General features: G+C 28.7%; 6 protein-coding genes and 1 long non-coding RNA gene across 14 annotated transcripts; 3 read left to right on the top strand and 4 right to left on the bottom strand.

The window, feature by feature from the left end:
• The first annotated feature begins 941 nt into the window (after nt 1-941).
• LOC124422115 (facilitated trehalose transporter Tret1-like) lies at nt 942-12574 on the top strand. 2 transcript variants are annotated; one of them, XM_046958142.1, is made up of 4 exons: nt 4305-4580; nt 4672-4965; nt 10044-10357; nt 10460-12574. In XM_046958142.1, exons 2-4 carry the CDS (start codon nt 4958-4960, stop codon nt 11746-11748), a joined length of 1611 nt encoding a protein of 536 aa, XP_046814098.1. In that variant the 5' UTR covers nt 4305-4580; nt 4672-4957; the 3' UTR covers nt 11749-12574. The 2 variants fall into 2 exon arrangements, with proteins under 2 accessions (XP_046814097.1, XP_046814098.1); XM_046958141.1 differs by lacking the exons at nt 4305-4580; nt 4672-4965 and adding an exon at nt 942-1155.
• Nucleotides 12575-13289: 715 nt separating this feature from the next.
• Nucleotides 13290-14540, bottom strand: LOC124422117. Its single transcript, XM_046958144.1, has 2 exons — nt 14303-14540; nt 13290-13992 (listed from the first exon to the last, which is right to left on the bottom strand). The coding sequence occupies exons 1-2, from the start codon at nt 14355-14357 to the stop codon at nt 13334-13336; spliced, it is 714 nt and encodes a 237-aa protein (XP_046814100.1). The 5' UTR covers nt 14358-14540; the 3' UTR covers nt 13290-13333.
• Nucleotides 14541-14710: 170 nt separating this feature from the next.
• LOC124422118 (proteasome subunit beta type-3) lies at nt 14711-15979 on the bottom strand. Its single transcript, XM_046958145.1, has 3 exons — nt 15837-15979; nt 14977-15542; nt 14711-14893 (listed from the first exon to the last, which is right to left on the bottom strand). The coding sequence occupies exons 1-3, from the start codon at nt 15837-15839 to the stop codon at nt 14845-14847; spliced, it is 618 nt and encodes a 205-aa protein (XP_046814101.1). The 5' UTR covers nt 15840-15979; the 3' UTR covers nt 14711-14844.
• A 483-nt stretch (nt 15980-16462) lies between these two features.
• LOC124433145 (cullin-2) lies at nt 16463-20930 on the top strand. 6 transcript variants are annotated; one of them, XM_046982820.1, is made up of 8 exons: nt 16463-16585; nt 17666-17885; nt 17979-18477; nt 18608-18787; nt 18874-19092; nt 19193-19363; nt 19457-20392; nt 20488-20930. In XM_046982820.1, the coding sequence occupies exons 2-8, from the start codon at nt 17767-17769 to the stop codon at nt 20617-20619; spliced, it is 2256 nt and encodes a 751-aa protein (XP_046838776.1). In that variant the 5' UTR covers nt 16463-16585; nt 17666-17766; the 3' UTR covers nt 20620-20930. The 6 variants fall into 6 exon arrangements, with proteins under 6 accessions (XP_046838776.1, XP_046838778.1, XP_046838777.1 ...); XM_046982822.1 differs by having other exon boundaries at nt 16486-16585; nt 17705-17885; XM_046982821.1 differs by having other exon boundaries at nt 16504-16589.
• A 109-nt stretch (nt 20931-21039) lies between these two features.
• Nucleotides 21040-23360, bottom strand: LOC124433147 (homeobox protein ARX-like). 2 transcript variants are annotated; one of them, XM_046982824.1, is made up of 3 exons: nt 22688-23360; nt 21921-22126; nt 21040-21745 (listed from the first exon to the last, which is right to left on the bottom strand). In XM_046982824.1, exons 1-3 carry the CDS (start codon nt 22899-22901, stop codon nt 21419-21421), a joined length of 747 nt encoding a protein of 248 aa, XP_046838780.1. In that variant the 5' UTR covers nt 22902-23360; the 3' UTR covers nt 21040-21418. The 2 variants fall into 2 exon arrangements, 1 of the variants encoding a protein (XP_046838780.1); XR_006944440.1 differs by lacking the exon at nt 21040-21745 and having other exon boundaries at nt 21988-22126; nt 22225-22830.
• LOC124433149 lies at nt 21542-22579 on the top strand. The gene is made up of 2 exons (XR_006944441.1): nt 21542-21679; nt 21870-22579. It is a non-coding gene; the product is annotated as an uncharacterized LOC124433149 (long non-coding RNA).
• A 150-nt stretch (nt 23361-23510) lies between the features above and the next one.
• On the bottom strand, nt 23511-24850 carry LOC124433148 (retinal rod rhodopsin-sensitive cGMP 3',5'-cyclic phosphodiesterase subunit delta). Its single transcript, XM_046982825.1, has 4 exons — nt 24671-24850; nt 24441-24503; nt 24099-24356; nt 23511-24017 (listed from the first exon to the last, which is right to left on the bottom strand). The coding sequence occupies exons 1-4, from the start codon at nt 24709-24711 to the stop codon at nt 23936-23938; spliced, it is 444 nt and encodes a 147-aa protein (XP_046838781.1). The 5' UTR covers nt 24712-24850; the 3' UTR covers nt 23511-23935.
• Between the last annotated feature and the right edge of the window lie 82 nt (nt 24851-24932).

Here is a 24932-nt window from a genome sequence, read left to right as displayed (position 1 = left end):
TCACTTTTTCATTTTTAATTTTAAAGATAAACGAAATTTACATGTATATAAATCAATGGAACCGTCAAAGTCATCTCGAAAACTTTCTTTTATGATGATAAACTCTCTCCTTCGATTATAATCTTTCAAAATATAATCAGTAAGTTCGGATCAAAGTTCGGATAGTCGAGAATTACATAATTGTTTATTATCTGAAATAATTAAAACTTATTTTTAGTAATTATGAAAAATATTTGAATCATGGTAGGCCATATTATAAATTTGTGTTTCGTAGGTACGTAGGTATTGTAAATCAATATAATATATTTATATATTCCCTTATTCCTTTCGGTACATCAACGTTAACTGCATAAAAGAAATGTTCAAGAAGGAGACAAGAGAATAGTTAGATAAAAAGAACAAAGAAAAAGACAGAGAGAGAGAGAGAGAGAGAGAGAGAGAGAAAGAGAGAGAGAGAGAGAGAGAGAGAGAGAGAGAGAGAGAGAGAGAGAGAGAGAAATAGAGAGGATAATGAGCTGAATAAACAAAGACTTGTCATCCATAGTACATTTCGAATAACGTGTAAATAATCAAACAAGGTTATCATAAGGACTTTTAACATGAAACGATCTTAGCAATCTTATTAACTATATTAAAGTTTACTTTAGTATAGTGTATAAGGTATACTAATTTATTATTTCCGAGAAATTTTCGCTTGTACGAAATCATTTCTCTATATAAAATATAGTGAAAAATCACAAATTATAAATATCAATCTAATCGATATCGATAGAATGATCGATAAGCGATCGAATAAGCTAGTCAGTATATAATAGTTTTGTTATTTGTTATGTGCTTACGTTCAAACGAAAACGTTTAGCTGCAACAAATACACACATATATAATGTGTTTGTGTTTGACAGAAAAGGAGAAAGCGAAAATATAAGGGAAATTAAAGAAAACAAAAGACCACGCAATATACAAGTACGTAAGAAGCACATGACTGCGAGACTGATAGGAGAAAACTCGTGACGGCGGGCCCGATAAACTACCGAGCGCAATTTAATCGGCAATAACTGGACATAAACGTGTTCAGTCCTTCGTCGACATGTCCAGGAAGAGGAATTACGAGACGTTTGTAAGCAACGAAAACGAACAGGATTCTTCTCACGAATCGTAAGTAAACTAAAAAAAATTCTATTTATATATATATATATATATATATATATATATATATATATATATATATATATATATAACTAACTGATCCAATAATAATGTAAACGCGATAAAGTAGAAGAATTAGATAAGACGTATATCAAAGCAAGTGTGTTCTTTATCAAAATAAATTTTAGATATATTACTTTTTCGTCACGATTAATAAATGTAATTGACAATGTGAACAATGTTACACTTTATTATTTATTTGTAAGACGTTTTCCTAATTATGTCTAAATGTTAGAAATATTTTACTTTACTTAATATACCTATATATATTTAAATATATCGATTTGCGATAAATTTATCGTTAAAAGTAAATGTAATTGACAGGTAAGACAAATGCTACACTTCATTTGATACATACATTATATTAATTGTAAAATAATTTTTAAATTATATCGATATGTAAAATATTATGTAAAATATTAGAAATATATATATATATATATATATATATATATATATATATATATATATTATAATAATATACATGTATATTTTTGTGTGTATAAGTATAAAATAGTTAGCGTTTTTAAAATAATTGAACATAGTTACGAATTAGAACGTATCATTTTGTTCTTATATAATTGTTTTTCTTAAGAGAAATAAACGAGAGTAATTAATTCGTCAATAGAGTGCATACGATCGTAAAAATTGATTAAGTTGTTTGCATAAATTCATGAATATTCCAGAAAGGGAGAGAAAGAAAGAAAGAGAGAGAGAGAGAAATTATATTCTCTGTTGTATATACAGCGATGAATTCGTCACCCATGAATTTGATGATAAAGAGAAATACTCCGCTTCCTCTCTTCGCTGATTTGATCTACTTCCGTTTGTTTTTTTCATTAAATACATCAAAGGAAAACGTTTATCATTATGTATTTAATATCTATAATAAGCTATCTACTTTCCTTCTCATATCTATATTTAATAATTAATAAAAATAATAAAAATATATTTTTTTCTTGTTAAGATCCGCCGTTAAAAAAATAATATTAATAATATTAATAAATGTAAAGTGAGTAGCAAAAAAAAAATGTTTCTTTTTGTTTCTTCGATAATCAAATTTTTTATACTTATCCTTACTTATGTAGTAACTTAACCTTAGTGAACCTTTTCTCTGTAGGAAAGATAATAATTTCTCTCACTCTGTCTCTCCCTGTCTCTCTCTCTCTCTCACGTTTTTATCTTATTTCGCGAATTCGTACGCTTCGTAAGTGATAATAATAATAATAATAATAATAATAATAATAATAATAATAATAATAATAATAATAATAATAATAATATAATAATAATAATAATAATAATAATAAATAAATAAATAAATAAAAAAACCCTAATATAAGAGCAGACAACGCGGAAAACAGTTAGGACGATATTTCTTTTCTTCGTCACTCGTTAATGTGAAAAATAATGCGAAGACGCTATTATTTTTTTTACTGATAAGACTCCGCTTGTAAATCTTTTATCGATTCTATGAAACAGATTAAATGAAGCACAAACTTTTCTTTTTAATATGTATTATTCCAAACCAATGAATATATCCGAAAAATAAGAGCTAATTATAATTAAATTTTCTGTAATCATAAAAGAGCTTATGATAAATTAGTACGTCAAAAAGTTCTTTCGTGAACATTTGTGTGTTTGTGTGTATGTGTATGTATGTTTATATATATATGTGTTTATATATAATGTATTTATATACATTATATAAAATATATAATATACATATATATAGATATATACATATATATACCTATATATAAATATGTAGATATGTGTATATGTTTATTTAAACATACATATGTATAAATGTATATATATTTATGAATATATATGCATTGCGTATGTATATATGTAATTATATAAATATGTGTGTATCTATATATACCTATGTATGTATATTTGACTTTATATATATATATATATATATATATATATATATACACACACATACACGAGATGCCTAGAAATGTATATTCATATAAATATGCGCGAGTATCTCATTACATATAGTTACGTCGATTCTACGTTGGACGACGTATTCCTCCCACGTTACATACGCGTTTACAGCCTAATTCTGTACTGGCCTAACACTGACAAAGTATATAACGCGTTACTCCCCCGAGCGATAATTTTCATCATTAGACTTTATCATCTGGAGCGATAGCGCTGCGTCTGCGAATCACTCGTGACTTTTACGATCTGGCTTTATTTTCAATTATTTTTTATCCATTTCTCTTCGATAACAATATGTTCAAAACAAAAAAGGAGTTTCATTATGGGAAAGTACGGTTTTTCATCAAAAAGGAAAAAATTAACATCGTGTTCTTTTTTAAGAATAAAATTTACGGTAGGATAGTTGTTTTATGTACGATCATATGAAAGCAAAATTCTATTTCATTTCAAAGGAAAAATCATGAAATTTTGTGCCGTTAGTAATTTATACAGATAGATAAAAGATTAAAGGTTATATCAACATCTGACGCATTTAAAACACTCTATATAAGTTTTATTTATTTAATATTACATAACGTATAATTTATATACAATATACATATATTATATACATCTTTGCAATATATATAAAATGTATGTATATATAATATATAATATACAATATATATGTAAATATAATATAAAGAATTAATCTATATAATTTATTACAAATACTACTATAAATATAAAAAGTATATTAACAATCAACAGTAAAACAAAGAAACAATAAAATGACAAAGATCTCAGTAGCTTTGGTAACATACGTCATCAAGTTTACATGGCCGAATTTCTCTCCTCTTCTCTTCTTAATCACGAGAGAAGAACGTGTTCGAGTACACGTTCGATACCTCGCGTATCCACAATCATCCCCATAATCGTAATATGTCAGTACGAACATTGTCGAGACTCCGAAGAGTTAAGTTCGAACTAGCGATTTGCTGTGCGCGCGCAACTTGTTCGAAGAGAGAGAGAGAAAGAAAGAGATAAAGGGATAGTCAAAAGGAGTTGGAAAGACAAAAAGAGAAAGAGAGAGGAGTGAAAGAGAGAGGAAGATCCGACCGCATCGACGTATAAATGCTTTGTCGCTCGGTTCCGTGAGTGCATTCGCTCCGCGCGATTCCTCCCGTAAACGTCGAGAGAGTTTTCACATCATTGTGTATTATTTTTCTTTTATTTCCTAAATTTTTTACGAGATAAACCGATCGATAAATTTTTATTGAAACAAAGAAGAAAAGGAAAAAGAAGGAGATAAAAAAAAAGAAGATATAGCTAATCGAACGCAAATGAATAGCTCATGGCGAAGAACTCTCGAAGGTTTTTACCATATCGGTCGTACGATCGGTTTAAACGAGACATTTTAAAAGAAAAAAATTACGCAAGTACGTAAATACGTTTTGAAGAATAACAAGGTAGAAATTGCATAAATTTATTTATTTTTTTCTTTTTTTTTCATCCAAAAAAAAACGAAAGAAGAGAGGCAAGAAACGCAGAGTCTCCTCGAAGTGTGATACATATACGTATATATATATACATATATAAGATATTCTTTTAATATTGTGATCATCGAACTGTGATATATTCGCGACTACATTTATATTCTATATATATATATATCCGGTGATAATTTGTACATATATAAATATACATATATTCGTTCGACTCTTTGTCTTTTCAACGAAGAAAATACGTGACAAGTGATCATCAACGAAGAGGAAAAGTAAAAGATAAAAGAAGAAGCAGAAAAAATATCGACGTCATGGCTGAGTGAGTGGACCATCTTTTCCTTCCATTTTTATTTTATTACTTTGTCCTCTTTTTCTTACTGCATATCTTTTAAGTTAAAGAATATCTCTTTTAGTTTGCACGTGTTATTGGCTCGCATGCTATATTCAAAGTTGAATTCGTAAATATGTCTAACAGACGCGAAATTAGAAATATAGAGAGTTTTTTTTACATGTACGTATAACCTTATGAATACACATATACATAGAAACAGTAAGTCTAAACTCTTGTCCTTTCTAAAAAACAAATCTTTCTTTCGAAAATATAAATTATACTCGACATTTTATTAATCTAAAATTAAATCAAGTTAGAAAAATATTTTCAAATTCCAAGCGAGAAAAACAAACCTATTTATGATCTATACATGTTCTAATATATATTCCGAATACGACTTTGAAATATCCTATTTGTCATCGTTAAAATAAAATAAATATTATAACCAAGACATTTGGCATCGTTCAATCTAAATCTTACGTAACATGATTTTTATCAAGAATATATATCATAAAAGATAAAACTCTCTATTGATCTATTAATCAATTTCGACGAAGATCCAAAAGAGAAAAGTTTCATAGTAACGTGCAACGCAATGTGCTCGCGCGAACGCGTTGATTTTATGCCAAGGTTACGTTTCGTTTACGATTGTTTATCGTTTTCACTCTTGATTAGTAATCGAGTTATTAATATACCGCATCACGAAGAATTCTGAAACTTCACAATGAATGTCGAGATTTTCTGCCTCGATTGTAATGAGGCAGGAAATTAAAAAGAATAAAATTATTGATAATTGATAAGGATTGTTAATCTTTACTCTATTTCTCTATTTCTATTTACCTTATAATATACGGCGTAAATGACGCAATTCATCTATTAATATGCATCGCCTAAGAGTGTTGCTGAAGAATAAACAAACTGACAGCCAAGTTTGATCGTGTACTCAAACTTTACCGAGCAACATTTCTTTGAATAATGTCTTTTAAAAATTAGGTTTTTCAATTGACTTAGGAAATCATTATTGATTTTGAAACATTATTGATTTTGACAAAAGTATCGTACTTTATAATTATTGAACATTTTATTTATTTTATATATTACATATATAAATAAATTAAATAGATAAATATATATATATATAATATATATATTCTCTTTCTATTTATATATTTCTATATTATATATATACATATATATATGTATATATTCTTCTGTTTGAACAATTGGAAAATCAAATACAACCTTGATGACAACGCTAAGAAATACTTAATGTTTATATTTTTCATATAAACTGGCACAAAAACCTATCTGTTATTAATATTTCATAGGATATCCTTGAAAATAAATTAACACATTAGTAACTGTTATCATTGGTAATAAAAATAAATTGTCATTCACGGAGAGAAAATAAAAAATTTTATTTTATTTTATTTTATTATTTAGTTTGCGTGAACGTAATCAGTAATAACCAGACATATAACGCGAAAATAAATGAAAATAGCAAACGAGCAAATGTGAAAAAACGTAACATATTAATATATAACAAAGTAATAATTGAACTAATTGAACGATAAAGACAAAATTCATGAAAAAAGACTTGAAGCAAGTTTAAAAATAATGCTCTATGTACTGTACTTGTATTTTTAAGTCTCTTTTGTTTCGTTATTCATATATGAATCGTATTAACTTTTATGAATGCGAAAGAAGACACGTTGCAACTTTTCGAGTTTATTTATGTAAAAACCGTTACAGAAGGACGTAACAACGAATGAATATATATATATATATATATATATATATATATATATATATATGTATATACATACATATGCATTAACGCATAAATACATGTATATATATTCATAAATACATATATATATATATATACACCTACTTGATCTATTATCCTTTTCATTTGAAACCACAGCTTTAACAATTATCGCTTTTTGAATAATATTATTATTATTACTTTGGATTTACATCAATAAAAAAAAAATAAAAAATATGTAATAGATAAATATTTCATATAGATCTTTATTTTTATAATTCTTTTTATACTTTCCAAAATGAATCATTGAGAGTAAGCGCTGATGTACTATTACTATTATTAATAGTAGTAGTAATAATAATAATAATAATAATAATAATAATAATAATAATAATAATAATAATAATATAAAATTGGAGATCGATTTGCTATAGGTATATAAACAAATATGTCGCTTTTAATGAGTTCTTCGATCTCGAGATTGATCTTGTAATATATATTCGAAGTTCGTGGTAGAGACGTTACTTTTATTGACTGACAAAGATACTCTTGTTTCGTAAGGTAATAAGAATAATTTGAATTGATGGGATCGAGAAAGAGGGAGAGAGAGAGAGAAAGAAACCGTCTTTTAAATTCTTAAAAACATTTTTATTTCTATAATAGTATGATCGCTTCGAAACACATTGTTTTCTTTCAGAAAAAGAAAGGAAAAAGAAGAAAAAATTTTTGTATTTAAATTCAAAGTACAGAAAAAAAGATAAAAGCACACAAAGGAAGAAACATCGTTTAACTTATTGCGAAACAAGTATGAATCATTAAAAAAATGAAAAAAGAATTTAAAACAATAAAAATTTTTATTCAAAAACATCAAAATATTAATTAATACATATTAATTTCTTTACAATATAGAATTTTCATAGTTTTCTTTCTATTTTTTATTATTAATAATATTTTCTATTATATATTTCCATAATTTCTATTTTTAATATATATATATATATATATTAAAAATGTATGTGTTGAGCAATCTTATATGAAAAAGATTACGCCTTTCATCGTACTGTCCATTTTCCACGTGATAGCAAATGTTGTTACTTTCAATGTGTTGCGAAAGTTTTTCCAATCTTGTAAAGCGACGATTAGAATGACAGATATACATACAATATTCATTCCACTTTGTACATCAACACGTAGGCATCTATAAACTTTTACGAAACAATTTAATAGCAAAGATCGCCAATTTGTATTTGAATCTGAAGATAAGAGAAAAATAATATGTTATTATTGACGATTAAGACAATCGAACCGTCGATCGATAATCAATGTTTCATTATAAAATGATAAATATAAAACGTGAATTTCATTAATATCTAATCATTTAATAATTTTTTATAAAATGCATTCGAGATCCCTTGTAAGGACCGTTAAGATAGTGATATCGATACAATTCATTTATTACACTTTCTATAAATAAATAAATGAAAAACAGAAGAAATATATTAAGATCAAATAATATCGAAAAATGAGCAGTCACATAAATAAGCATTTTCTCATTTTTAAATCGATTAATTTTTATAAGAAATCAGTATAAAAAAAGAAAAACAAAAAAAGAAAGATTGAATGAATAAAATAATATTGAAAAATGGCCAATTGCATATGCATACAGACAGACACATATTCATACATTTTTTTCATTTTTAAAATCAATTAATATCAATTAATAAATTAATTAAAAAAAGAAAAACCGATTGAATAGATAAAATAATATTTACGGATGACCAGGTATATATTCATACACACACACACACACACACATACATTTTCTCATTTGTAATCAATTAATTTCCCCTGGAACTTTCTCGACTAACAAGAATCTCTGCCTTTCACACGACTATCTCTAATGAAATGAAACGAGTAAAGAATTCACTCTATTTATACGATATTCAGTATTTATTTTTCTTTAACGAACCATCACGGATGATGTCTAGTAAAAGAAATGAAAAAAGAACAAATCTTTACCGGTCGTACACCGTTAATTTCAGTTAAGCTGCATTCACACTGATTAGATTGCATGATGTGTAAAAATAAAAAGCATCGGTATGTATGTTTCTATGTACATTCGTGTACATATATAGAAAGAGGTCAATTTTCATTAAGAGAAATACTATTTTTTTTTCTTTTTCTCGAAAATAAACTCATTAATTACTGCACAAATTGCATTATATAAAAATAAAGGCATTAATGTATATGTATGCATCTACATCCACATATATATATATATATATATATATATATATATATATATATATATATATATATATAAACAGATCAATTTTTATTAAGGAAAGTACTATTTTCTTTTATTTTTTCTCTCAAATGAACTGATTATCGATAAATATCATTTAACGAAAGATCGGCGAACGACTATGTTAAATCGAATACTATTCTGCTTGTTAAATACAAAAGCAAAGTCATTGGAAATAATGGAACTTACATTGTTAACAGCTGATCGACAAATGGTCGACTTTATGTAAACTCCATGACAATACGTTTTCGAAATTTCTTGTTCTTTATTTGTAAATAGAAAATAAAAATTAAAGGCATACATAGGAGAAACTCGAATTTAGGTCAAATTTATTTTAGTGATCACGAAACGAGCCAAACTTCGAAGCTAGGTTCGAATATTCCCTCTGACAATGTAATTTCAACGACATGCATTTGTATGTTGTATTTTTATACAACATACAGATATTTATATATATATATATATATATATATATATATATATATATATATATATATATATATATATATATATATATATATATATATTTGTTCATACGCATATGTCGAATAGAAAACAGAATTCGAATAAACATTTGTCAGATAAAATAAAATTTGTCTCTATAAAAAAGAAAAAATAAATAATAAATTGTACGACACGTGAACGTGATATTTATATACGTACTTATTCAAGTGCTAGGGCAATTTAAAATATTCGCAGTTTTTTTTTTTCATTTTAAGATGTGTTTCACTTCAAGAAAAATGTACCTATACGTCTGAAAAAAAATGTGAATTTTTTAATTTGCTCTCGTATACATATATAAGTATATATATATATATATATATAAGTTTTTATCTACAAGAAATACAATTATTTGTTATCCATTCATAAATAAAAATATCGTATAACCGATTCAAGTTCCTTTCATTTTTATTTTAATTTAACAAAAAAAAATTAATAAAAAATTGTAAAAAGTTGTATTAATCTAATTATGTTTGCAATTGATATTTTCAGAAAAACATCAGATTTAAACGATGTAGAGAAGACGTCGTTGGTAGATTCAGCATTACTACCAAAAATACAAACACCCACATTGGATGATGGAAAGATTAATTTAACAGAAAATGATACGCAGAAGGACCCAGAAAGTGCGAGACCTATCAACAAAGGTAGTGCTGTAAAACAAGTTTTAGCAGCATTGGTAGCTCAACTAGGAACCATCAATACTGGAATGACCTTTGGCTTCTCAGCTATAGCACTTCCTCAACTTCAAGAACCTAATAGTACGATTCCAATCATTCAGGGATCGGCAGAAGAATCTTGGATAGGTAAAAGGCTAAACACGATCAAAGAGTATTTTTAAAAAAATAAGCAGGCAGATACAATATTGAAATTGAATTAAAATTAAAATAATTATTTTCTACTTTTAGCTAGCATGTCATCCATCGGTACTCCAATTGGTTGCTTAGTATCAGGATATATGATGGATATGTTTGGAAGAAAACGATCCTTAATTATCACCGAAATTCCAGCGTTACTTGGCTGGATATTAATTGCAACTGCAACCGACATTCACATGATCTATGCCGGAAGATTTTTTGTTGGACTTGGATCCGGTATGGTGGGTGCGCCAGCTCGAGTCTATGCTAGCGAGGTGACTCAACCACATCTTAGAGGAATGTTAACAGCAATGTCAAGCGTTGGTGTCAGTACGGGTGTTTTGATAGAATACGCTCTAGGAAGCCTTCTCTCATGGAATCTTTGCGCAGCCATCAGTGGAATTCTTCCACTTGCTGCTTTATTACTGATGTTCATTTTTCCTGAAACTCCGTCTTATCTAATTTCTCGAAATAGACCGGATAAAGCGAGAAAAGCTTTGCAACAATTCCGTGATAATAACTATAACATTGATCAAGAAATGGAAGTGTTAGAAGAATTCTCCAATAAGAATAATCTCAAACGATTAACTGGATTACGTGAAATTGTTAGCGCACTTCTTAAACCTAATGCTCTTAAGCCGTATGCTTTACTCTTCATATATTTTTTGATTTACCAATTTTCTGGTACGAATGTGATAACATTTTACGCGGTTGAAATTTTTAACGATTCCGGAACAACGATAAATAAGTATTTGGCAGCAGTCATTTTGGGAATAGTAAGATTAATATCTACGATAGTTGCTTGTATTGCATGCAGACGTTGTGGTAGAAGATTACTTACTATGGTATCGTCTGTGGGTTGTGGTTTGTCTATGATTGGATTAGGTGGCTATATGTGGTTAAAGGAATATTGGGTAATAAATCAATTACCATTCATGGCTACGTGGATACCACTTTTCTGTATATTTTCATATACAATCACATGTACTCTTGGATTTTTAGTCATTCCTTGGATAATGATCGGAGAAGTATATCCCGTACAAGTCCGAGGTATTATAGGTGGCTTAACGACAATGACCGCCCATTCTTTTATCTTTATAGTTGTTAAAACGTATCCCTTCTTTGTTAGTGCGTTCACGAGTCATGGTACTTTTATTTTTTATGGTTGTATTTCATTATTCGGTACAATATACTTTTACATATGTCTCCCCGAAACCAAAGGTAAAACTCTTCAAGAAATAGAAGATTACTTCTCTGGAAGGAGCAATAGTTTATATACTGGAAAAATACGTAACAATCCACAAGTATTAGAAATTAAAAAGGGGCAGGTTTTGCCTTAATACAATTGATAAATTTCATTTTCTAAGAATAATGTTTATGTGTGTGTAAAGATTCTGCAATTATTATGTCATATGATGCCAATGACTATTTAAACTTGTATATTTTTGTTTCTCTCTTGTTTTATTTTTTCTTCTTTTCTTATTTTTTAACAAATTCAGATGATACTAGTTGACTTAATTACTTAGTATCAAGTACCTTATATTTCAACTGTGATCCATTTTTTCCACCAATCGTTCTAGAAACTTCTTAGAATAACTAAATCTGTCATTTATAACCTTTTTTAGAGAATAATATGATATTTCAATTTCATAGAGATTATATTTGAAATCCTCATTTGTTCTTGATATTTGAATTGCCTTTTCAATGGCATCACATATGTTCATCTTATTCATTAATATTGTACACATGTATGCATATATGTAATTTATTTTAGTTTTATTTTATTAATTTTCTAAATCATAAATTATTTTACAGCACTTATATATCTTACTCAAGTAAATATGACTATTTTATTATTTAATCTTTTGGAAATTTTTCATAAACAAATTAAAATGATTTAACAAATATGATATATAAAGAAAAAAATGATGTCCAATGTTATTTATTATTATAGACGATCGATATAACTTTGATAAAAAAAATAAACAAAAAGTGAAAAATGAATGCTTTTAAAAAATTACAAGGGGCAATTGCAGCATCTAAAAGACTTAAACAAATCTAGCCACAATGACTTATGTATTTTAGATAGGATAATAAATTTTTTAGATTTATATGTTATACATACTCGTTGATAAGAACAGATGCAAATATATTTATTAGAATCAATATCACAAATCTGTACAGTTAAATACAAAATAATACTTTGATTATGCTATAAATATTTTTTAATATAATATATGTAATATTTTAACATTTTTGTAAATGCGTACAACAGAATTACTCAGGCATATGATTTATTAAAAAAAAAAAAAATATAATAATAATAACAATGCCTTTGAAAGTACATTTACCATTATTTCTAATAAACATATTCTTATGTACATTATCGGTTGTACAATTAAACAAAAGGTGCTATTAATTGTATATGATATAGTATTATTTTATATTATAGTGCTTGTATATAAATGACTAATGACCGTGCAATGAAAATATTTCTTTAAAAAAAGTAGTAAAAAACAAAATATACAAATGTAGATCTTTTAAATCATAGCAGATTTGGAAAAATTTCTTTTTAATATAGCTATGATTAATTAATTCTAAATAAGGATAAGAAATTCTTTGATATTTATCATTTATTATAACGTTCAATTTGTTATCTTTGTACATAAAATGATATATTTAATTTTATTTTACATATAGCTTGTACAAAGTAGTCCTCAAAAAAGAATACATTGAGTGACTTATTTTTTTTTACGAAACAAAAAATACAAAGATTTGCTTATGAAATTTTTTGTGATATTTTATTTTATTTCCATATATTGTATGTATTGTATTTAAAGATAAAGGTAAGCATTGCTAACATGAATTTAAATTTGAAAAATTAAGTTGCATAAGATTTTTATTTATTATAATATAAATTAATGTTTACAAAGTTAACTTAGGTAAATTGTTTCTGGCATCTTTTTTACGTTTTTTCTCTTCTATAAATTTCTTTATCATTTCTTGAGGTAATAATTCGCCTCTGTACGTTTTTGGTATATATTCTTTATCCAGTTCTTTAAGTTTTTCATTTACATATTTTACAGGATCAAAACTTTCTGCCTGTTTTATAAGGGCGACTTGCTCTGCTTGGAAAGCTCTTTCCCTCAATAATTCTCTTCTTTGTTTTATTTTTCTCCAATAAAATTTCATTTTCTTTCTAAGCTTTTTACGCTGATGTTTCTTCATTTTTTTTCGTCTGATGATTATCATACGTACAGCTTGCTTTTCTATAATATTCTCAATTGTAGGAAGTTCTATAGATTTATTTGGCACAGGTAATTCATGCTGAATAGGCAAATATCTATTTGGATTTTCTATTTTAGATATTCCTGTAATAGGAATATCAATGATACTTTTATATGCATTATTATTCACTGGTAATTCAAAATCAATATTTAATGTTCTTGGTGCAAACTTTATGTTAAAATATAAATTAGTTTTACATATATCGCCATTATTGTTTTGAGCCAATGAAATAATATTATTTTTTTCCTTGTTTAAAACAGCTTCGTATTTAAAATAACATCTTACAGGAAAAATACCTAAAAAAAATAGTTAAAAATTAATTACTATTCCGATTAGATTAACCTAAATCATTAAGTTGTATAACTAAAATTACATTATGTAAAATACTTGATGAATGATTATTACGAAAGTAAATAATCCAAAAAAAAGGAACATAAGTTTTATAATACCATATAATTATTTTCATAACTTATAAAGTATTATTATATGAAAAGTATAATATTAAATAATAATCTAGCCACATTCAATTAATTTTAAGGTTAGGTAATTTTACTTTATTAAATTTTCTCTTTCTAAATTAATAAGATTAATCAATTTCATACATACCACGTGAATTAATAGCTAGTCTTCGAAATACAGTACATAGCGTATTGATAGTCATTATATTTAATAAATTCTCTCATTTAAAAACAAATTGTAATCGGCACGCAAAACACAGCGCACCACCATCGAGCAACATTTGCTCAAGAGTGACATGCGCAATAAGAGATAAATAAAGTTAGTAAATTGTTTACTTAAGATAATATAAATTGTAAAATTAAAATCTAATGATATAAATGAAAATAATTCAAATGAGTGAAAAAAAATCATTTTCATAAGTAAAATATTAATATTTTTAAAAATTTCGAACAATCATAAAAAAAGATGGAACTATTGAGTAGAAGATTCTCCATGTCATATGCAATTATCTTTTTCTTTATTCGATTTCTTACATATTGATAAAAAATAAAAAAATAAATTATACAGTATTTATTTTAGTAGCAGTTTATTGAAAATTATTTTTGCCAATCACTCGTATAGCTTAATTAATAACAATAATTATAAGAATTCTGTGTTGATTTTGACATAAAATAATGATAAAAAATATTTTAATCCATACGTGTCTTAACTGTTCTTGTTGTAACTTTATTTTTTTCACTGCAACAAAAACAGATATAAAATCCATTTAGAATTAAAAAAGTTAATAATATATAGGTTAAAAATATACTTTAAATACTTACATGATATGGACAATAGCACCCCAACCAGATATAGCATCTCTATCACATGCATTTACCAAAGCTTGACTAATAGTTTCAAAAAGGTCATCAGCTTCCAAATTTGGCTCGTATAATGATTCGCACATACCATATAATTGTTCTGTACATGTTCCGCCAACTACAAAATCATCTGGTATGTTCAAATCACCTATCAGATCCATGTTACAAATAAATGGTTCAAATGTAACAGGATCCAAACCAGCAACAACTGGTTCTATAAAGTATGGTCCAAACCTTCTTTCGTACAAAAGGTTTGATATCATCGCAGCAAAAGTTTTAGGATGAATTTTTCTATTTTCTTTTAATTCATATAAATTCAAACGGAAACGCAGCCTTTCCATTACCGTTTGGCTATCGGTACTGAGACCAGGAAGTCCAACATATAAATGTGGTCCCATCTCGTATAGTTTTTGAAAGTCACAAGTCACAGTTTGCGCTTGAATACCAAATCTACGATCAGCAGCTATTGCCACACAATTTTTTCCTTTCATAGCTATTATTGCTCCACCATTGTACGCAAGTATACTCTAATAACAAACACCATAGATATTGTTTATAAAATAAAATTATAAAACAGCATAAGGAAGAATTTATTATTAAATTATCTCTAAATAACCTTAAATATATATTAAACAAGTAAAACAAAATTTGCTTAGACTCCTAATAAAAATTTATTTTGTATTATATTATTGAAAATGTGCAATGTCATCTGTAAATTTAACAGTAATATACAAATAGAAAATGAATTATTTTTACTATCCTTTAATTGTACATATAAAAATATAAAAACAAAACATTTTAATTAATGTATATATATTTACCATTTTTAATAATATAAATTAATATAGCGTATTCGGAAATCAACACGAATCTTTATGTACAACCAAAGATACACACGTACAGATTGTGATCCATAAACAACGTCTTATATAGACATACTACTTTATATCAAAGTATCAAAAGTGAAGTTCATTTAAAGTTGCAATTCAGATCAGTGGATAATGTTTAATATATCAATAGTATCTCATTTAAATTAAAATATTAATTATATATATATATGTATAAGCAATTGCTAGTTTTAACTACATTTTACAATAATAATAAAAGTGTATTTTCAATATATAGTGTGACATACATATATATCAGATCCTTTCTATTCGATCTAAAGAGATCTGAATATACATAAAGTCCGCCATATTGAATTTATTTCGCGCGCGAAATTTGATGTAAGTGTTTATTTCGATCTCTTTTGATGAAGAAAAAAAAAAGAAAAAAAATTCGTAAACAATTGGTTGATACAATGTCACGACAAATACATCTACTTGTTTATCGAAAATCAAAAATATATAATGACATAAATATATTAGAAGGATGATAGTAATATAGGAAGATGAAAAATGGCGTGCGATCGAGGAACTATGTTTGTTATATAGAGTTTTTAGATAGCGCCAGTCATGACGATAAGGTAGCCCATCTATTTTCTCCCCCCTTCTACTATTCCTCCAAAGATAGCCAGAAAGTCGAAAGTTGAGAAAAAAAAGTATGGCTGGACGATGTTATTAAGAGATTTGTAAGTGAGTGGTAGAGAATATTTTGCGTACATTTAGTTGCGTTAACGGTGTAGTAAAAAAGAAATTTCCGTTAACGTTCATTTCATCAAGATTTAAGTAATACTAAAAAAAAGATAAGTGGATAAAGGAGAAGAAATAATAAACCAAGGACGAGAATCCGTGTTGTCGATATATAGAAGAAAAATAAATATGTGTTCGATCATCGCAGAATATTGCAAGTGTCATGCATTTTGCAACAGGGAATGACTCGCGATACGCCAAAAATAAGCGGTCCAGAACAGGTCCGTCGCTGTGATGGCTGAAATCGATCAGAGATCATTAAGTTAATCGAAAGGATTCGCGCTCTTTGTCCCCCTTTGACTTTTTGGTTAGTGGCCTCGATCCCGCGAACATCTGGATTGTGTAAAGTAGAGTCAGCTGTAACTCGCAAATACATACGTGTGTGTGTGAGAGAAAGAGAGAGAGAGTATGTGTGCGTGTGCCTGTATGCACCTTCATTAAAGATTCTAATTTCTCATCGTTTAATCACATTTTTTTAACGAAAAAATAAAAATTTGGTGCTAAGTCATCATTCGTGTACGTGAAAAACGATGATCGAATTTGAGAATTACATTTCTATACTGCAGTTTGTAAAGTGTTTCGAGTAACGTTCGATTTATTCCCTAGTCATACATTTTTTGTTTCCTTTTTTATCATCATGCTCTCTTAAATCAATGTTAATAAGAAATAACTCCAAGGATCATAGATCTAAATAAGTATCTTTAATTGGATTAAAGACAAGAATTAGAGCGACCATGAAATTCCTTATATTTATATGTATGCAGTGTATTTTACTTTTATATATTATTTTTAAACACCAACGCATTATACATAAAACATGCAGACAAAGCCTTGTATGCCCGACCTGTTAACTATAGATTGAAGATTATTCTTGGAGTATATTTTAAGAGCCTGGTTTTAAGAATTTATAAACAAAGAACATTGACATTTCGGCATTTAATTTTATTTCATTTTCTTTAAAAACTGAGGAATCTAAGGACCATTATAAATTAATAACTTACAATCTTTTGATATTTCAGGATTGTGATATTAGGAATTATACCTTAAACTTTATATAGGTAGTTACTGATTTATTAATATTCAAATTGGGAAACTTGTTGACCGTGGATTAAGTAAAAAGATGTCACTAAAACCCAAGAGAATGGATTTTACTAGAACCTGGGATGTTTTGCAAGAAACTGTTAAAGGAGTAATAACATTAGCCAATATCCCTCGTGCTACGTGGAATGACAGATTCAGGTATATTAACAATTTAAATAAATAATTATCCATGTAAACAAAAAGAAAAATATTTTAGTATAAATGAATTTTATTGAATAATTCTTGTTGCAGCGATGTGTATTCCTTGTGTGTTGCATATCCAGAATCATTGGCAGATAGATTATACAATGAAACAAAAAGGTTTTTGGATAATCATGTTTCTCAATTATTAACAAAAGTTCGTGCTCAAGGTGAAACTGGTTTGCTTCAGGCTTACCATCGTGCCTGGACAGAATATTCACAAGGCATAAACTATCTACATTGTCTGTATTTGTATCTAAATCAACAACACATTAAAAAGCAGAAACTATCCGAAGCAGAGCTTATCTATGGCACTTCTTCGGCTATGTCTGCTGATTGTCAAGAGCAGATGGAAATTGGTGAATTGGGTTTAGATATCTGGAAGAAAAGAATGATAGCGCCGCTTAGAAATTCTCTTGTTTCTCTTCTCTTAGAAAGCATTAATGCAGACAGGATAGGTGAGGCACCACCTGCTACAACCGATGTGATTTGTGGAGTGATACAGAGTTTTGTGCGGGTAGAAGAATATAAAGTGAAAGGACAATTAGATGTAAGAATAATTTCTATAAGAATATATTTTATATTATAATATAAAATTATACTTTTATCATAAAATAATTAAAACTTGATTTACTGATAAAATATTCAATATATATACATTAATATCTGCTATTAATTAGATGTATCAAGAAATATTTGAGAAACCATTTTTGGAGACTACCGGAGAATTTTATGCGAGGGAAGCGTCTGAATTGTTACAACAATCTGACGTTACTCGTTACATGGAAAGAGTTACTTGGCGACTTAATCTAGAAGAACTCCGCACGTGCAAGTTTCTTCACGTTAGTTCAATGCCTAAAGTATGTTTCTTTCTTTATCTAATTAATAATAAAAACAAATATATAAGTTTGAAATGTTAAAAGTAACCAATTAATAATTTCTATAGGTAAGTCAGTGCTGCGAAGAAAAAATGGTAGCCGCACATCTTTCTTGGTTACATGCGGAAGCAGAAGCAATGATACAAAATGAACGCAGATGGGATTTATCTTTACTCTATGCTTTATTAAGGCCATTGCCATCTGAATTAGCTCCGCTTGTACAGAAATTTACTCAACACATCACGCAACAAGGGTTACAAGCGATCGGTCCATTACAAGGTGAAAATGTAAGATTAACGACATTTTAATTAAATACAAATTAACTTATTAATTTTAAAGACATTAAAAATATCGAAGAGATTCAATGAAAAATTTTCATTATTTTAGGTATACACTCAATTTGTAGAAAGCATGCTGGACGTGCATACAAAATATTCCGAATTAATTGGAGATGTATTCAAAGGAGATCAAGCTTTTATAAGTGCTCTTGATAAAGCGTGTTCAGCTATCGTCAATCACAGATCCATTCCGCGTCAACCAGCTCGTGCACCCGAACTCGTACGTAATAATAATTTTATTGCTTTATCCGAAAAAAATACGATCTTTAAACCAAACTGTTTGATAAAGTTAACGGGTACTATTTCCATGTAGCTTGCCAAATACTGTGACTCACTTCTAAAAAAATCTACTAAAGTTGCATCAGAGGGCGAAATAGAGGAAAAATTGGGACGATCCATAACTGTATTCAAGTACGTCGATGATAAAGACGTTTTTCAAAAGTTTTACGCTCGTATGTTGGCTAGGAGATTGATACATCAACAATCTCAATCAATGGATGCGGAAGAGGCCATGATCGATCGCTTAAAACAAGCCTGTGGATATGAATTTACAAATAAATTACACTGTATGTTTACCGACATGTCCGTGTCCGCAGATCTAAATGCGAAATTTACAGCCAGTCTCAGAGAAAGAGACGCGGATAATCAATTAGGCATCGGATTCGTGGTATATGTATTACAAGCTGGAGCGTGGCCTTTGGCTTTGCCACCTTCGCCTGGTCCTTTTCACGTTTCACAACAATTAGAAAAATCTGTACAGGCTTTTGAATCTTTTTATCACGCGCAATTTAGTGGTCGAAAATTGACCTGGTTGCATCACTTGTGCCAAGGAGAATTAAAATTTAATTATTTGAAAAAACCATATTTGGTAACACTGCAAACTTATCAGATGGCTTTGCTACTTCTTTTTGAACATTGCGACTCTATACAGTGCAAAGAAGCAGCGGCATCGTTACATCTATCGCATGATCAATTAATGAAGCATGCCGCGAGTCTTGTTGATAGTAAAATTCTGAAAAAATCGACAGAGGGTGACTTAGAGGAAGACACGATTCTTACACTTAATTTTGATTATCACAATAAAAGAACTAAATTCCGTGTTACGGTAGCATTACAACGTGATACGCTCCATGATGCTGAGGCGACACACCGTAGCGTCGATGATGATAGAAAATTGTACCTGCAAGCAGCTATAGTTCGTATAATGAAAAGTCGAAAACTTTTGAGACATAATCAACTTTTACAAGAGGTAAGATTCGTTTGAAGAAATTCTTTTTTTCTGAATTTCTTTATGATTTGGATTAATACTATTTGAACATTTATAAATGTAAGAATTTATTACAGGTACTTGGTCAGTCTAAAGTTACTTTTGCACCCTCCATCGGCATGATCAAAAAGTGCATTGAAGCGTTGATAGATAAGCAGTACATCGAACGTACTCCAAACAGTGCTGATGAGTACTCTTATGTTGCGTAACCTTATCGCGAAAGACATCACTAATTTATTTCCTCGGGATGTTCCCTTTTTCGTTCAGTTTATCATTGTAACACCAATATATATGGATTTCAATTCTAAAGCAATTTTCTTTCTTCGATTATACGTTTCTTCTCAATATAGAATCTCGAACAGAAAAGATCCATACGCTTTATGATAAATCTTAATGTCATTTCGAAGATTAAAGGGAGCATCTTGAATCGCTTATGTGCTCCTAAATCGAGCGATTAATATCTTAGTCGATTCCTTGACTTGTAATATATGCACATCGAATAAAGAGGATGTTATTTTAAGCCGGAGTAAAGAATTACTTATATTAAGAATTAGCAAATGTAGCGTCATATCGGTAACTTTATTAATTATCGTTAACTTAATCTTATTGTTCTTTCTAAATTTATAATGGCTATTATCATACATCCTTTATTGCATTTTGATCATACCAAGGCTTATTAAGAGAAAAAAGTTTTACATATAAGCCTTTTCTTACAAAATCTATATAACAATACTCAAAATACATTGCTTCTTTATCTATTATCTGGATATCTCTTGTCAGTCTCTAGTTACTTTTGAGACACATCCTCAAGGTACCTTTTTTGGTCCACTTAATTCCATCTTATTAATATATTGCACAAAATACAATACATTTTTCTTCAACTAATTGTATTGCCGCACTTATTCATATAAGATAATTTTAATTCTTTCAATCAAGAAACGTTATGTAGATTGACGTTTCGAAATTAGGAAACTACAAGATTTTATTTTTTGAGGGGACTTTGTATTATTAAGAACGCGATGTTTTCAATTGTAAAAGTTCAGGATCTAGTAATGGATTGTCATCTGTTTCTTGTTCTGGTGGCTTATTCATACCATTAACTACAAGAGGAGAAGCTGTGGCTGTGTTGCTATATGGTGAAAAACCAGCCCATTCCATTCCAAGGTAAATAGGTGGTGGGCTGCCTAATGGTGGTTCAAGTAATAAATGATCGGATTGCTGTTGCTGTTGCACTTCTTGACATTCCGATGTGGGAAGATAAGGTGTTAGGTGAGTTGCAACTTTACACTGCTTCTCCTGTTTTCGCCATTTGGCTCGTCTATTTTGAAACCATACCTAAAAAATAAGTATTTTTAAATACTTATAAAAATATTAATATTATCTTTTATATATATAAACAAAAAATATATATATATGAGATAATGTGGACAGATAATTGATATATTTTACGTTTTTCCAGATAAGTGTTTAGTGCAATATGATATAACAAGATATTTAGAAGATATACTACCTGAACTCTAGCTTCAGTTAATTTTATCCTCAGGGCAAGTTCCTCTCTGAAGAAAACATCAGGATAATGTGTTTTTTGAAACGCTCTTTCCAATTCTTCTAATTGAAAATTTGTAAAAGTCGTCCGGTATCTTCGCTGCTTTCTTTTGCCAGTTCCTCCGGACGATTGTCTGTCTTCGTTTCCAGGACTTGGCGAAAAATCGTACGCTATATACACAAATGTAACAAATCTAATTCACTAACTTCTGCGTTAAACATTTAAGATATACAACAAAAATCAGAAACATATTTCAGAGAGTGAATACCATATTTCTTTGATTTGATGTAAATTTAGATTTCGATAACTTTGAGAATCTTGAGATAGTCTTTTACAGTAAAGTTTTGTATATTCGAGATTTCAAATTGAATATACTTTTAATAATGTATTAAACGTATTCTATATTTTTGAATATATAAAATTATTCATAATCACGCAAATTCATATATAATGTCGTAAACATTTAGGAAACACTCGCAAAAAGATGAATCGCGCTCCCGTCGCGCTCGAGTCGTCAGTACATCATGTTTAATCTCGTTGCATTCATCATCGAGTAAAACGGTTCATAACAGTTAAACTGATTACCACTAATTCTATTTAAAAAAAGGGCTGCCTATCCGCTTAATGCATTTAGCAATAATTTAATTGAGTCTCTCTCTACCCCAACTTGCAGGCCGACATGTAGAGAAGCGGTTAATTAAATCAGATCCGGGGTAGCAGGGTGCACTTACTGAATTTTGTAGGAAAGCAAACCGAGGAAGATTGTGTGCTCATCAGACCGGCCAGAGCAGTTGACTGTAGATCTCCTCCAGAATTGATCTCGTCGTTAGCTCCTCCGGAGGCGACGATCGCACCGGTAGATACCAAAGGGTCACGCGGTGCACCAACCAAAAATAATTGTCTACTACCCTCGTTACCGCTCTCATCTTCTTCTTTTAAATCCATTATTTATAAAAATAATATTCACTTTATTTGCTCTTCTTTAAGTTTACACTTTTCTTTTATTTGATTCTTTATTTTTTTGAAAGGCTAACCGAGTAACAGCCTGGCAGAAGATTCGCAAATGGTAATCGAATCACTACGTGGTTGAGAACTTCGTTTGGATAGGCAAGCAGCTCTGCAACTCTGCCGTTTCTTTCCTCTCTTTTCCTCCTTTTTTTCTTACACCTGTACGTAGTAGAAAGAGAAAGAGAGAGAGAGAAAGAGTAGGGGACGCGGAGTATATTTAACGTGAACTCCCTCAAGAGGGGTAGTGAAGCCCCAAAAATGTATTGCTTGTACACCACGAATCAATAGTACGGGTGTACAGTACAAAAAAGTATATCTGATTTCTGTATCGTTCGTTGGGCTTTACTTACAAGACTTTATAATTTATCGCAGTCGAAATAATGACGCTTCTTCATATTACAGAAATGTATGCCGAAGTACGTATAGTACGTACGATAGTTTCGCAATCCTTCACATATTTTTTCTTTTGGTTTTTTTTTCTTTTTTTTTTTTTAATTGAACGATCTTGATCTTAAATTGGTTAATGTGTATATGAAAAAATTTTCATTTTTGTTACTTACGACATTTATTTTTCTTGCTGTAGTGTATTCCAATATATACAAAGTTTGTAGTATAATTATACTTAAAGAGTAAAATTTCTATATGTGGGTGCCTTAAATATATACTAGAATTATGAATATAGAATATTATGAACTATTTTAATTATAATAATTATTTTATATAGCAAAGCTTATTTTAAAGAAAGTACGTCTTGATGCATATAAAAAATAAAATTGTGCACATAGTATTACAGAGTTATAAAATAGTGAATAAATTTTAGATAATACATATCCATCACTAAAAGTGCATGATAGATTCTAAAGATAGAATTGTAGATAATAAGAACCTCGTGTCACATTACACAAATGTGATAGAAATTTTTAATATAATGATTGGTCCCAGATCCCAATATGGACCAAATATCAAGCATCTTACACATAAAACAGACGAACGCGACTAGTTGACACTAGTAAGTCGTCGTCAAAAAACTTTGTTTCTATTACCACGTTGCCACTGTTTGTAAAAAAAAAAGATCAGTATCAATTAAATGTGTATTATTATTTTTTTTTTCTTTAATATAAAACTTTAACTTACTTCAATACATTAGCTGGCATCATTTGACTTTCCGGAGCTGCTTGAATTAAGCTCTGCCACGTATTTGTACTATTTGGAATAACAAATCCAAATTCAAAAAACCATTCCTCCAAGCAACGACCCTTAAAGAGTACTTTTTGTTCCAATCGAAACCTTTCCATTGGTTCTGCAGAACTGAAATTAATTTCTCTAGATACTGCACGACATTTAAGAATCTTTTTTGGTACTCGTGCTTCATGTTCAACGTCAGGTATAGATCTACAATTAAATAATGCAATAAATTTAATAATTCACTGTTTTAATACAAAAGGATTTATAGGTTATGAGAATTCAGATACTCACAAATCTTCATTGCCTTGCCATAAAATCTTTCCGCTATCAGCATCTCTCAAATTCATCCAGTTACTATAATTAATTCAGTAATTAAGGAAAATAACATTCTAAAAAGAGAAATATTATGTTACGAAAATACTGTTTTGACAGTAATGTTAACCTATATATTTTAACCTATCTTCGTAGAGTTTGCCGAATGCATGAGATTATTCGTAAATATATATTAATAAAAAGGATACACTTGAAAGCCTTTGAGTATGTCTTCACCTCGAGATGGCATACTTAAATAGATATGATTATAAAATAATTACAGTATATATACAGAAATACGATACAAAAAGTTCAAACTTCCATCATACTTAAAAATTGTAAACATAACTTTGCTATAAAAATTAAACATGGATGACAGAACGACTACTTTTAAATCAGTTGGTACTACAGATTACTTTTGTATCCACTTAGAAATATCGTAGTTATACAATTAGATAATTTATCGATCTA

This window comes from Vespa crabro, chromosome 2, assembly GCF_910589235.1.
Source record: "Vespa crabro chromosome 2, iyVesCrab1.2, whole genome shotgun sequence".
Classification (NCBI taxonomy): Eukaryota; Metazoa; Arthropoda; class Insecta; order Hymenoptera; family Vespidae; genus Vespa; species Vespa crabro.
This window is presented reverse-complemented; position numbering and strand designations above follow the sequence as displayed.

Coding starts and splice junctions, on each gene's coding strand:
- LOC124422115 (XM_046958141.1), top strand. CDS start 1,088: ATGTCCAGGAAGAGGAATTACGAGACGTTTGTAAGCAACGAAAACGAA. Junction 1,156..10,043: donor CAGGATTCTTCTCACGAATC/GTAAGTAAACTA, acceptor TGATATTTTCAG/AAAAACATCAGATTTAAACG. Junction 10,358..10,459: donor GGCAGAAGAATCTTGGATAG/GTAAAAGGCTAA, acceptor TTCTACTTTTAG/CTAGCATGTCATCCATCGGT.
- LOC124422117 (XM_046958144.1), bottom strand. CDS start 14,357: ATGACTATCAATACGCTATGTACTGTATTTCGAAGACTAGCTATTAAT. Junction 13,993..14,302: donor ACTAGCTATTAATTCACGTG/GTATGTATGAAA, acceptor TATTTTTTTTAG/GTATTTTTCCTGTAAGATGT.
- LOC124422118 (XM_046958145.1), bottom strand. Junction 14,894..14,976: donor GGTGCTATTGTCCATATCAT/GTAAGTATTTAA, acceptor TTTTTGTTGCAG/TGAAAAAAATAAAGTTACAA.
- LOC124433145 (XM_046982820.1), top strand. CDS start 17,767: ATGTCACTAAAACCCAAGAGAATGGATTTTACTAGAACCTGGGATGTT. Junction 18,478..18,607: donor AAGTGAAAGGACAATTAGAT/GTAAGAATAATT, acceptor GCTATTAATTAG/ATGTATCAAGAAATATTTGA. Junction 19,093..19,192: donor GTCCATTACAAGGTGAAAAT/GTAAGATTAACG, acceptor TCATTATTTTAG/GTATACACTCAATTTGTAGA.
- LOC124433147 (XM_046982824.1), bottom strand. CDS start 22,901: ATGGATTTAAAAGAAGAAGATGAGAGCGGTAACGAGGGTAGTAGACAA. Junction 22,127..22,687: donor TTGCTTTCCTACAAAATTCA/GTAAGTGCACCC, acceptor TTGTGTATATAG/CGTACGATTTTTCGCCAAGT. Junction 21,746..21,920: donor TAACTGAAGCTAGAGTTCAG/GTAGTATATCTT, acceptor CTTATTTTTTAG/GTATGGTTTCAAAATAGACG.
- LOC124433148 (XM_046982825.1), bottom strand. CDS start 24,711: ATGCCATCTCGAGGTGAAGACATACTCAAAGGCTTTCAAGT. Junction 24,357..24,440: donor TGGCAAGGCAATGAAGATTT/GTGAGTATCTGA, acceptor ATTTAATTGTAG/ATCTATACCTGACGTTGAAC. Junction 24,018..24,098: donor ATGCCAGCTAATGTATTGAA/GTAAGTTAAAGT, acceptor TTTTACAAACAG/TGGCAACGTGGTAATAGAAA.